Source organism: Oncorhynchus mykiss, chromosome 4 (assembly GCF_013265735.2).
Source record: "Oncorhynchus mykiss isolate Arlee chromosome 4, USDA_OmykA_1.1, whole genome shotgun sequence".
Lineage (NCBI taxonomy): Eukaryota > Metazoa > Chordata > Actinopteri > Salmoniformes > Salmonidae > Oncorhynchus > Oncorhynchus mykiss.
In genome coordinates this window covers 1,566,251-1,580,010 of record NC_048568.1, presented here as the reverse complement: position 1 = coordinate 1,580,010, position 13,760 = coordinate 1,566,251, and the positions used below count along the sequence as shown (strand labels likewise).

Sequence of the window (13,760 nt, the reverse complement as noted above, 5' to 3'; positions counted from 1 at the left end):
AACATAGTGTGAAGACCGGTGGGGCCAGGATTCGATCCCTCGCTGGCAGGGGGATTGCATATATGCCAAGGGCCGCAGCCTTAACGGCTCCACCAATATTATGTTCCATCTTTCATCATTACCTTTAATGATATACATTTTGAACAGGTGCAAGATTAGCTCTAGTAGAAATGCTTAGTCCATCTGGTCCTTCATGTTCATTTGCTACACTAGACACCCGCTATGGCTACAATATGGCCAGAATGAGAGTCTCTGCACAGCTAGAGAACAGATTCACAGCACGACTTACAACTACAGTACCCACCACAACATCCCTCTACCCATCAACCTCTCCCTGTGTTGCTGACTCCATACTTTAGTAGGTGGTGGGTTCACCCCTGAGATACCATCACCCAATTTACAGAATATTTGAAAAGTGCTTACTCAGCTCTTTTACCTTCCTTGGAAAAATCCACTGCCAGGTTAAATTACTTCACTTGAGAATGTACTGAATTGTCTTGGATATTTTTTCGAAGGCTTGACTCAATGAGTTATTGTTTTTTTAGAGTTTCAAAAACAAATGCAATGTTCAAATGGTCTGCCAAATCAGATAGTTCAATTAATGTTTTCCTTACATTTACTGTGGCTTTTTGGGTCACCACTTAACACTAGCCAGCGATTACACTAGCCAGAAACATAGGCTTTGTTTACTTGATGAGTCACAAGAAAACTCCCGTTTTAGGTGGGTCACTCCATAAAAAGTCAGGCAACCACTGAGCGAGAGTTCACCTGAATATGAGAAACTGTCTATAGGATCACATTCATTTGCTTTGAATTTTCCCTATAATTTAAATATGAAGCTAACATCACAACTCAGTGGCTTTGTGGTTATCGTGTCCACCCTGAGATTGGAAGGTTGGAAGTTCGATCCCCAGCCGAGTCTTACCAAAGACTGTAAAAATGGGACCCGATGCATCTCTGCTTGGCACTTAGCATTAAGAAGATATATTAGGAGTAAGGCCCTGCGATAGATAGACTAGCATCCTGTCCAGGTGGTGTACTTGTACATCAAGCTGCCTCATGCTACAGAAACAGGAGACAGACTCCTGCTCCTATGAGCCATTCTGGCCCGCTCGTGCAAGGCTTAACATTTAACATCACAACACAAAGCACAATATTCCCTCGTACCGATTTCATATTTGGTGCCAGCCACGTTGGCCGTAATGGTCCCCTTCTTCTTCTTGGTGCGGACCTTCCTTCTCCCACTGATCTGGTGGGAGCCCACAGATGGCCCGTTCATGAGGGATGGCCCTTGATCCTCTGAAGGAGGGAGCCACAGTACAAGATTAGCTACAGTACAGGGGTGAATTCACTACGAACCAAAAAAAGCAAACGGGCAGAAACTCTAGTTTTCGATGCAAAACGTTTTGCTACGATGTGCACTAATTAATAACCCCAGTACAGGGTGGGAGGATAGGATGTAGTGATTGGTTGGTTGGATATTCATACAGCTATTGTCTACAGTCCAGTTGTGACTCAAATGGATGCAAACGGACATACAAAAGGAAAAGAGAAAGGAGGCCCTGCTCTGTTATGCTGGAGGTGACCCTGCTATTATTATTCGCTGGGCGTGCATACATACTAGACTATATCTATATCTATATATGTGTGTGTGTGTGTGAGAGAGAGAGAGAGAGAGAGAGAGAGATAGAGGAGGGCATCTCAGCTCTATGAGGTAATTGGCCGTGTCAGGCCTGGAGAGTAGAGGTGTCATACTCACCTCCATCGTCAGGGGGAGAGGGCATCTCACGGGCCGGGGGATCAAAGGGGGGAACGGAGCACTCTGCCAGGCTAGCGGCCGAGGGGACACCGGGCAGGGCCCTCCAGAGACACTACTTATGTCTTCCCTGTCTGGACAAATTTGGTTACGGCAGCACAGAGCGGGATCATCTGAGCACTAGCCTCTCCTCTTCCCTCAGTCTGGTCATGAAGGTAGAGAAGAGGGGACAGCAGAGGGGGGAGGTAGAGGTAGAGGGTGGGGACCGGGGAGTGGGACTCCTCCTTCAGCCCAGCCACAGTGCGTTTAGAGCCCGCAGAGAAAGTGATGGATGTGTCGGGTGTCTAGTGCCTGTGGAGGAAGAGAAGAAGAATACTTTTTTTACAGCCAAGGTTGAGGAGAAGGAGAATAACTGCTGCTTGGCTCCATGCATGCTTTGCTCTTTGCTGCCCTGGACAACCTTTCGATGTGCAGCACGCACAGATCTCACACTATATAAATCAATCTGACACGAAGCACTGTGTCCTAAATGGAACCTTATTCCCCATGTAGTGCAGTACTTTTGACGAGGGCACATATGGTCCATAGTAGTGCACAATGCAGGGAATAGGGTGTCATTTGGGACACATCCGAAGCATTGCTATGGAATGAGTTCACTGTGACAGAGCTTCACTGTATGGAGCTGCGTGACTGAATACTGCACCCCTCTGGCGCTATAGCAGACGTACAGTCATGTAGTAATTAATGCAATTCCGTAATCACAACTAGCCCATATACAGGACAGCTGCATGGGAGAGTCATTAAATATTAATGCGGCTGTCAAATAAAAGGGTTTCAGGCTTGTCCCTCTTCTCTCTCCACGTCTCGTGATCGTGCCATCTGTGCCCGTTAATGGCTTGAGTGAACACAATCAGATGCAACTGTTGTTGAAAAGTAAAAGGAGGCTATCAAAATATCTGTAGCTCATTTTCTTATTTTGTATGGTGTCAATTGTGATCAACAGTATATTTTTCGATTAACCACAGCTCAACAAAAAAATGCCACTGTAGAGATCAACAGTAGCCTGTTGTGGTCATATTGTGAAATGCTCTTTAAGTGATTCACACGTTTGCCTATACAATACAGAAAGAACAACACAAACACACACACAGACACACACACACACTACCAGCCAGCTAAAGCAAAGCAGTTCCATTGATTCCATCAAAGTCAGCGTAATTAATTAAAATGGGAAAACAATCCAATCACATTACTCAATCACTCAATAACTCCCAGTCACTTCTATCCAAACAACGGGTTGCTGTGCTCTCTTCCCAGATATAGGCTAGTGCCAAGGCTCTCACATTTTTTAGTTACCCCTACCCAATGTACAACCATTTGTGTGTTCATATTCTTAATATCTCCCATGTATGAAATTAATGGTTGTGTAAAAATATTTTACTGCAAAAGTAAATAGATATTGTGACATAACTGGCTGGAGGGTGGATGGGCCACATAAGCTCATGTAACCCAATATTGCAAGCTCTGATATTGCAACAATTTAGAAAAAACAGTAGTCAGTTGTCTGTCCAACATCCACAAATAAACAGCCTTAGGATATCTTAATATATCTTAGAAACATGGACCTGTAAGCGCAGAGATACAATATGCGGAAATGTCAACTATGAATATTTATGATGAATGTAAGCTTTACTTTTTCGTAGCTGATTAATAGACAACTTTCCAAGTCAAATTTGCTCTCATTCAGTGCTGTATCATCCGGCCTGACAAAAATACATACAGTTGCACATGTTTTTTGATGTTGTGGCTAGTGTGATCTGCTCTAAGGAAAACAAGTGGGCTCAGACAATTAGATTTTTGGGGGTCCAAGGTTCCTTGAAAGATTTTGTATTTATTCCTATTCTTGTAGTCAGGGGCCACCCCAGATTATCTTTGGGGCCACCATGGATTTTGCGTCAAATGCAATATGGCTGCCATTATACCATTTGATGGAGGTTAAATCACATGTAAATCTGAATTTGGTAATCATACCCATAGGGACTGTTTTGTTGTAAATCTAATTTATTGTGGTCGTGGTTTGCTATATAAAGCAGGCAGACAGGCATCGAGGCATTCAGTTATTGTTCGATTGAACATTAGAATGAGCAATACTAGTCACCTAAGCAACTTTGAGCGTGGTATGATCATCGGTGCCAGGCGCGTAACAGTTCCAGTATCCCAGAAATGTCCGGCCTCCTGGGCTTTTCACGCAACACTGTGTCTAGGGTTTACCAAGAATGGTGCGACAAACAAAAAACCTCCAGTCTGCGGCAGTCCTGTGGGCAAAAACAGCTTGCTGACGAGAGGTCGAAGGAGACAAACCTGCAAATAACGCCGCAGTACAACAGTGGTGTGCAGAACGCACAAATCAACGGTCCTGCTATTGCAGCAGACGACCACAATGGGTTCCACTCCAATCTACTAAAAACAAGAAGAAGCGGCTCCAGTGGGCACGTGATCACCAACACTGGACAATTGATGAGTGGAAACACATCGTCTGGTCCGACAAAAACCCAGTTCTCGGTGCTTCATGCTGATGGCAGAGTCAGGATAGGTCGTAAATAGCATTAGTCCATATACCCATCCTTCCTGGTGTAAATGGTACAGGCTGGTGGCGGTGGTATAATGGTGTAGAGAATGTTTTTTTGACACACGTTAGGGTCCCTTGACACCAATTGAACAATGTTTCCATGCCACAAAGAATTCAGGTTGTTCTGGATACAAAGGGGGGTCCGACCCAGTACTAGATAGGTGTACCTTTTTACACAACCGTACGTTGCCCTTGTTTATTTTGTATTGAATGTGTTATTCTGTCTTTATAAGGGACTCAAAAGGCTCTTGGTATATCTAGGATAGGGTTTCTGTTAGAAAAATGAGGCGACGGACATTTGACCAGTGCATTTTGATTTACCGGACATTTAAGAAATTTACCGGACCCATATGCATTGGTTGCGTAACCAGATTATGGCGTCCACCCACGGTTCTCAGAATGAAAGAAATCACATTTTGTTTATGGTAATTAATCTTAACAGAACATGCAACTCGTATGCAAAGGAGTGCGACATTCTTACCGAATTCCGATGAGCAATTTGAAGATGTTAGAATACATAGGCTGCGTGTCCTATGGGAAGGCTATGGGAAGCTTTCTCTAGAGTAAATTGAATTAAATTGCCAAAATTAGCCGTTCAGCCGTCGCTCATTCATATATTTGTATGTACATATTCTTATTCATTCCTTTACACCTTTACACAAATTGTTAGGTTAGATCACTTGTTAGATATTACTGCACGGTCGGAACTAGAAGCACAAGCATTTCGCTACACTCGCATTAACATCTGCTAACCATGTGTATGTGACAAATACAATTTAATTTTGATTTGATTTAATTAGCTTACTCCTATCTATACAGAAATAAATACAATCACTCAAAATAGGCTACTACACCAGAAAGCATGATTTTTTTGTTTTGTTTTTGTGGTTTGTTTGAACTCTCATAGCCTACAGTCAGTCGGATGGGCCCGCAAATTGGGCAGAGCAAGCGGCAAATACCAAATAGATTATTGTTGAGTTGCGACTGTCAGTGAAAAGCAAAGAGACCCAGCCAGCCATATAGCAGTATTTCTAAATTCAAATCGCGGAAAAACTGTTTGGAAAACAAATGGCTATTGCTGTAAAGAGAAGACAATGAAAAGACTCCAAATTGTCTTTTAGTTCAACTTAATTGAGAGAAAAGTAGCCTAATATTGACCATATCCCCGGTGAGTGTACATATTCAGTCTATGGGTCAAACAAAATGACGATGGACGTCATTGTGTTTGTGTCTCCCCTTCTCGTAGGCCTAATACACGGATCAGACAACGTAATTTTTTTCCTTCTGTTTGTCAGTGTCTGCAGAATCGGCTACCCTGTAACTTTTGTTGTAAAATAAAAATAAAATAGATTTTGCTAATGTCTCCAGTCATATACTGTAGTGTAGTAGAATTGCATGAAATGTGTTTATAAAAGGCTAACATTTTCCTGTGCAAAGAAAGGAGGATCTGATGTAGCCAAAAGCCTACTGCACACTGCATTGAACAGTCTTCTTTGCAAACAGTGATTGATTTATATAATTAGTTTAAATTATGACTATCCAATCTACTCATCACATTAGGAATTGTAGGCTATATTACATAAGTCTGAGGATGCGTGAAATTCTTTATTATAAAGGTGCACTTTTATGGTGACAATTAGCTTCCTCAAACTTGAAACTGCCACATGAACTTTTCCTCAGCCAACAAGACGAGTAATGAACAGCAAAATCACTAGCCTATGTCATTCTACTATCCCCCATAGTAGAATAGTTTACCTATTCTATTGGTCAGCTTGTCCTTCAGTGCGAGAAAGAAATGGCCTATTCCAAACAGACTCTGGGACAGTTCTGGGGCGATAGATCCCAAATTGAGTAATGCAGACAAGGCAGCAGGCTACGCATGAATGTTTGTTCCATAATGCAATTAGAGGGAAAACACCATTGTGAGCAGTTTCATGTGACAGAGATTAAAATAACCATTAGAAACTGCAACAAATATCATAGGTTGCTAATATGACTAGGATTGTGCCTTTGGTTACTGGACAATGAAAGAAAGTTGATTTGAAAACCAATAGAACATGAGAGAAATGCTAGTTTCAATAGCATATGGAAGTCTTTATAAAATATCTGCATGCACGTTGTTGGATTTTTGGCAATGCTACTTTGAAGCAAGGGAAGACATGCCTCATAATATGTAGTAAAACATTCAAGTTTCAAACAATTAAGTATATGTTTTCAAAATGTATACTGCCTCCAGCTCATTGCAAAGTGACGTGTGAGATGCTGAAGCCTGGCTAGTTGCCTATGTACTTCAATGGCAAATGGGAAGTGCGCTTCAATTACCAGTTGAGAAAGAAAAATTGTAGCTTTTATAAACTATTGAAATAGTTTTTTATATACCTTGTTTTAGTATGCCTTTAGAATTGTTGATTGTGCTTATTAAAGCACATGTTTCACTCCAGCAGCAACAAACCGCCATTTGAGCTGTATCAGCAGCTCTAGGCTAGAAACCATTCTTTCTAAATGGGATTGTTTTTTTCTCCAGGACAATTGGCAGGCAGCAATTTTATTTATCGTCTTTTTTTGGGGCCAAAAGCCGGCTATTACTGGCTTACGAAAATCCTGATCTAGGACTATGAGTGGCACTGCCATGCCTCAGTTGTGTTTGAATACTTGAAAACAAATAGCTTTTCAATGTGTGTCCATGTTTAAATCCCTTTCACACAATTACAGCATATCAACAATGTCTCCTTCCTTTCCCCCACTGAAACTATACTGAACAAAGATATAAACGCAACATGCAACAATTTCAGGACACTGACAGCACCCGATGTCACAGGAAGGCCAAAAAGACAAATCAAGGACATCAACCACCCGAGCCATGTCCTGTTCACTCCGCTACTATCCAGAAGGCGAGGTCAATACAGGTGCATCAAAGCTGGGACCGTGAGACTGAATAACAGCTTCTATCTCAAGGCCATCAGACTGTTAAATAGCCATCACTAGGCGGCTACTACCCGGTTACTCAACCCTGCACCTGAGAGGCTGCACTCCTATATACACAGACATGGAATCACTGGTCAACTTAATGTTTACATACTGCTTTACTCATTTCATATGTATATACAGCATTCTATTCTACTGTATTTAGTCAATGCCACTCCGATGTTGTTCGTCCTAATATGTACATATTTCTTAACTCCATTCTTTTACTTTAGATTTATGTGTATTGTTAGATATTACAGCACTGTTGAAGCTAGGAACACAAAAATTGTTTTGAGTACAGGTCATAAGAACAGTAGACAAATCAAATCCAGAGGAATCTTTGAATGAAAAAATTATTATAAGAGGTGTGTCACAATATCTATAAACTTTTGCAATAAAATCTTTTTACACAACCATCCATTTCATATTTGGGAAATATAAGAGCTGTGAAAAAACATGGTTGTGATTCATTCTACCTCAGGTAGGTGTTTCTCAAAAAACAAATCCCATTTTGAGGATTGGCCACTAGCCTAATAGACAGGCAGGAGAAACAGACAGGCGGGCAGGCAGGCAGGCAGGCGGATGGGCAGACGGGCGGGCAGACGGGCGGGCAGGCAGACAGATAGGCAGACTCTAGAGGTCTACCGATTAATCGGAATGGCCGATTAATTGGGGCCGATTTCAAGATTTCATAACAATCGGTAATCAGCATTTTTGGACACCTATCATGGCCGATTACATTGCACTCCACGAGGAGACTGCGTGGCAGGCTGACTACCTGTTATGCAAGTACAGCAAGGAGCCAAGGTAAGGTGCTAGCTAGCATTACACGTATCTTATAAAAAACAATCTTAACATAATCACTAGTTAACTACACATGGTTGATGATATTACTAGTTTATCTAGCTTGTCCTGCGTTGCATATAATCGAAGTGGTGCCTAATAATTTATCATTGAATCACAGCCTACTTTGCCAAATGGGTGATTTAACAAGCACATTCGCAAAAAAAAGCACTGTTGTTGCACCAATGTGTACCTAACCATAAACATCAATGCCTTTCTTAAAATCAATACACAAGTATATATTTTAAACCTGCATATTTAGTTAATATTTCTTTTAACTAGGGAACTTGTGTCACTTCTCTTGCGTTCTGTGCAACAGAGTCAGGGTATATGCAGCAGTTTGGGCCACCTGGCTCATTGCAAACTGTGTGAAGACTATTTCTTCCTAAAAAAGACAGGCAACTTTGCCAAACGGGGGATGATTTAACAAAAGCGCATTTTCGTGAAAAAAGCACAATCGCTGCACGAATGTACCTAACCATAAACATCAATGCCTTTCTTAAAATCAATACACAGAAGTATATTTTTTTTTAAACCTGCATATTTAGTTAAAAGAAATTCAGGTTAGCAGGAAATACTAAACTAGGGAAATTGTGTCACTTTTCTTGCGTTCATTGCACGCAGAGTCAGTGTATATGCAGCAGTTTGGGCCGTCTGGCTCGTTGCAAACTAATTTGCCAGAATTTTACATAATTATGACATAACAATGAAGGTTGTGCAATGTAACAAGAATATTTAGACTGAGGGATGCCACCCATTAGATAAAATATGGAACAGTTCCATATTTCACTGAAAGAATAAATGTTTTGTTTTTGAAATAATAGTTTCCGGATTTGATCATGTTAATGACCTAAGGCTCGTATTTCTGTGTGTTATTATATTATAATTAAGTCTATGATTTGATAGCGCAGTCTGACTGAGCGATGGTAGGCAGCAGCGGGCTCGTAAGCATTCATTCAAACAACACTTTACTGCGTTTGCCAGCAGCTCTTCGCTGTGCTTCAAGCATTGCGCTGTTTATAACTTCGAAGCCTATCAAATCCCGAGATTATGCTGGCAATACTAAAGTACCTATTAGAACATTCAATAGTCAAAGGTATATGAAACAAATGGTACAGAGAGAAATAGTCCTATAATAACTACAACCTAAAACTTTTTACCTGGGAATATTGAAGATAGATATTGTTAAAAGGAACCACCAGCTTTCATATGTTCTCATGTTCTGAGCAAGGAACTTAAACGTTAGCTTTTTTACATGGTACATATTGCACTTATACTTTCTTCTCCAACACTTTGTTTTACATTATTTCATTATTTATTTCAGACTAAATAGATTTTATTGCTATATTATGTTAAGTTAAAATAAGTGTTCATTGTTCATTCAGTATTGTTGTAATTGTCATTATTACAAATAAATATATAAAAATCGTCCGATTAATCGGTATCGGCTTTTTTTGGTCCTCCAATAAATCGGTATCGATATCGGCGTTGGAAAATCATAATCGGTCAACCTCTAGTACAAACTCATCTATTAATCTACTACTGTATGCATCTGTCTGTATGTGTCTGTTACTGTGTGCATCTGCTATTGTGTGAGCCCAAAGCTGCCCCTGCCAATAATAAGAGTCCCACACGGCTGGGCCCTCTCCCTAGACAGTAGGGGGATGGGGTGGAGAGGGGGTAGGGGGTAGGTGTAAAGTACTGTAGAAAGAGTTACAGGTAAGCACTTTATTTATGGTTTTATTCAATAAAATCTGATTCTATTACACGTTACAATCAGAATGCTTCTGTAATGTGAAAGCCCAGGACTTTCTCTCTTCATTGACATAGGCCTAGCCTACTTATTTATTCCTAGGACTAAGCAACCCTTAAGCAGGTCCTGGGTTAAATGGCAGCTGTTACTGTTATCTTTTTTAGTTTTTGTTAACCTTTATTTAACTAGGCAAGTCAGTTAAGAACAAATTCTTATTTTCAATGACGGCCTAGGAACAGTGGGTTAACTGCCTTGTTCAGGGGCAGATCGACAGATTTTTACCTTGTCAGCTCGGGGATTCGATCTTGCAACATTTGATCTTGCAATCTTGCAACCATGTCATGTAATGGCAGGTTTCTCTGTCTGTTTGCCTTTGCCTCTCGGTCTGTCTCTCTGTCAGTCTGCTCCTCTGTCTCTGAGGTTGCCTCATGCGTTGGTAATTGCATGAACAACCACAAGAGGGCCTACTTGAATCATATTTAGGCTACACTGTGTTATTATGCAGAGTAAACTATTATAAACGAGATCGGCCTGTAAAATAATAAATAGTATGGTACCAAAGAAAGATTCTACGTCAATTCAGAGCACAATTCTGACAATTTTTTTTACCACCAGATGATTGTCATTTTATTGACTATAGTCCTACAAAAATTGTACCATACCATTTAAATGATTATCACATTATAGGCTTTTATTTTCTTTATTTTCTTGACAACATGATTTGTGCTTGCTTATTATCCACAACCTTCAGAAAACTATTTAGACAGGCAGAGGGACACAGAAAGGTGGCACTGACATGCTGAATGGCAGAGTTTCTATTGACGCTGAGCCAGAGTGAGCTCATGCCAATACCCGCCCTCTAATGCCCGATGAATTAAGGAGTCATTGTCAAGGCCAGTTCCTCTCTATCCACTTCTCCATTCACTATCCCTCATTCACAACAAATGTGTGTTTGTTGGTCTGTCGCAGTAAAGTGCAACTCTGGCTCCCCATCCTGTCCCATTAGCAAGCCCTAGATATGCTGAGACTTTGTAACACTGTTCTCTGCTGGTCATGTTCATTTTATGAAAATAATGGCTCAAGTGTCTTATTCAAGACAGGAAGGCTGACCGTTTTCTATCACACATTGTAGAATACATAAAACAGAGAGGTCATGTCTTCATTTCAAAACAAGAAATTAGCCTCCAACTTCAAAACAATTCTCGGTCTCCCTGTACAAGAAGGAACTAAAAAGACACAGCAAAGGTTGAATACTTAAACTGTCTGTATAAAAATCTGAGCCATACAATAGTGTCACAACACTGTCTTTACAAAGACCCTTCAAAGCTAAAAGGACCTCCCCAAAGGATTTATGCATGTCTGCCTAAACATGAAAACTTGTTTTCAAAGCAGAACGTGGAATCAATAGAGGCGTCTGAAAACACCACTTAAAGGCCAACTCTGTGATATTTACCAGGTGTGGACTCGAGTCTTGAGCTAGCACAGTGAGAAGGTTTTGTGGTGTTGCGAGTTTGAAACTGAATCTGGAAAATATTGTATTATTTTGGCTATATGTCTAAAGATAGCTGTATATGTCTAAAGACATTGCACTAACTTAAGTACTTATGGGATAAAGATGTAACATATTCTGGTGAATTAATCATTATATTTGTGAGGAAGAAAAACTCTACAGACAGATCATGCTTTCCATCTGACCAGCAGGCCGTAAGATTGCTCTGGACTCCAGAGAAGGTATCAATGGGACATGATATCCGCAACAATTACGAGCATAGGCCTACTGTTTTTTGGCATGAAAGTGATCATTTTCTTATGAAGCTTTTACATTTGGAATTTGTTGTTAAAATAAATTACATAATCAAAATGTGTTGTAGACAAAATAATGAAAACGTTTTTTTGGTAGCCTCAATAAATAGACAAAGCTTTCTAGATTTGAACAAGACATTGCCTGTATAGATTTTCTTTTATACTTGACTTGAGACATGCTCTTAGAATACACGACTTGGACATGACTCGAGACTTTCTACCCAACTTGAGACTTTGTGACTCGAATAATAGTGACTTGGTCCCACCTCTGATATTGACAGCTGTTCTTGATCATATTGGCCTAGCCTATCCATTGATTCTTGAAGAATATCCCTAAATGCTTCATGAGTTTAGTTCAACGGTCGAGCCTAACTCCATCATAACCAAATGGTTGTTGTTTTTGTTTATGAAAAATGTATTTGTAAACAAACACTTGGCTTTTAAAAAAAATGGTTAAAACTATCATGGTGGTCGCCTCAAGGACTGTACATTTTGTTGTTGTTCAAATTACAGAGTGGGGCCTTAAAGTAATGTTGGAGAAAAGGGGTTTAGCAGACATCAGCCAGGTCTTTCCTGTACATGTGGTACTCTCTGGCCTTGTCACTTCAGCATTCCTGAGGCCTCTGGGGATTTATAGCCATTTAAAGGGCAAAGTCAGTAGGTTAGAGTGCCTTCAGAAAGTATTCAGACCCCTTGACATTTTCCACATTTTGTAACGTTACAGCCTTATTCTATAATGGATTCAATTAAATACAATCCTAATCAATCTACACACAATGCCTACTAATGACAAAGGAAAAACATGTTTTTAGACATTTCTGCACATTTATAAACAATACAAATAAAAAACATAAATTCCTTACTTACATAAGTATTCAGACCATTTGCTATGAGACTCGAAATTGAACTCAAGTGCATCCTGTTTCCATTAATCATCCTTGAGATGTTTTTACAACTTGATTGGAATTCACCTGTGGTAAATTCTATTATTTGGACATGATTTGGGAAGGCACACACCTGCCTATATAAGGTCCCACAGTTGACAGTGCATGTCAGAGCAAAAACCAAGCCATGAGGTCGAAGGAATTGTCTGTAGAGCTCCGAGACAGGGTTGTGGGGAAGGGTACCAAAAAATGTCTGCAGAATTGAAGGTCCACAGTTGCCTCCATCATTCTTAATTGGAAGAAGTTTGGAACCAGCAAGACTCTTCCTAGAGCTGGCCCCCCAGGCCAAACTGAGCAATCGGGGGAGAAGGGCCTTGGTTAGGGAGGTGACCAAGAACCCGGTGGTCACTGACTGAGCTCCAGAGTTCCTCTGTGGAGTTTGGAGAACCTTCCAGAAGGACAACCATCTCTGCAGCACTCCACCAATCCGGCCTGTATGGTATTGGCCAGATGGAAGCCACTCCTCAGTAGAAGGCACATGACAGCCAGCTTGGGGTTTGCCAAAATGCACCTAAAGGACTCAGACCATGAGAAACAAGATTCTCTGGTCTGATGAAACCAATATTGAACTCTTTGGCTTGAATGCCAAGCGTCACGTCTGGAGAAAACCTGGCACCCTCCCTATGGTGAAGCATGGTGGTGGCAGCATCATGCTTTGGAGATGTTTTTTAGCGGCAGTGACTGGAAGACTAGTCAGTATCGGGGGAAAGATGAACGGCGCAAAGTACAGAGAGATCCTTGATGAAAACTTGCTCCAGAGCGCTCAGGATTGTAATTTTTTTATTTTACCTTTATTTAGCTAGGCAAGTCAGTTAAGAACAAATTCTTATTTTCAATGACGGCCTAGGAACAGTAGGTTAACTGCCTTGTTCAGGGGCAGAACAACCGATTTGTACCTTGTCAACTGGGGGAATCGAACTTGCTACCTTTCGGTTAGCCCAATGCTCTAACCACTAGGCTACCCTGCCGCCAGATCTCAGACTGGGGTGAAGGTTCACCTTCCAACAGGACAAAGCCCCTAAGCACACAGCCAAGAAAACGCAGAAGTGGCTTCGGGACAAGTCTCTG

At 40.9% G+C, this 13,760-nt stretch overlaps 1 protein-coding gene across 5 annotated transcripts in view; it reads right to left on the bottom strand.

Moving 5' to 3' along the window:
* The window catches only part of ttll7 (tubulin tyrosine ligase-like family, member 7), a 119,434-nt gene that overhangs the window by 100,150 nt on the left and 5,524 nt on the right, over positions 1–13,760 (bottom strand). For all 5 annotated transcript variants that reach the window (XR_002473246.2, XR_002473245.2, XM_021599946.2 and 2 more), the window contains exons 2-3: positions 1,760–2,107; positions 1,168–1,299 (exon numbers count right to left, since the gene is read on the bottom strand). Coding sequence is in view for 3 of the 5 variants with exons in the window: in XM_021599946.2 (XP_021455621.1) it covers positions 1,168–1,299; positions 1,760–1,784 (157 nt within the window). In the remaining 2 variants the exon portion in view is untranslated. The remainder of the gene's footprint in view (positions 1–1,167; positions 1,300–1,759; positions 2,108–13,760) is intronic.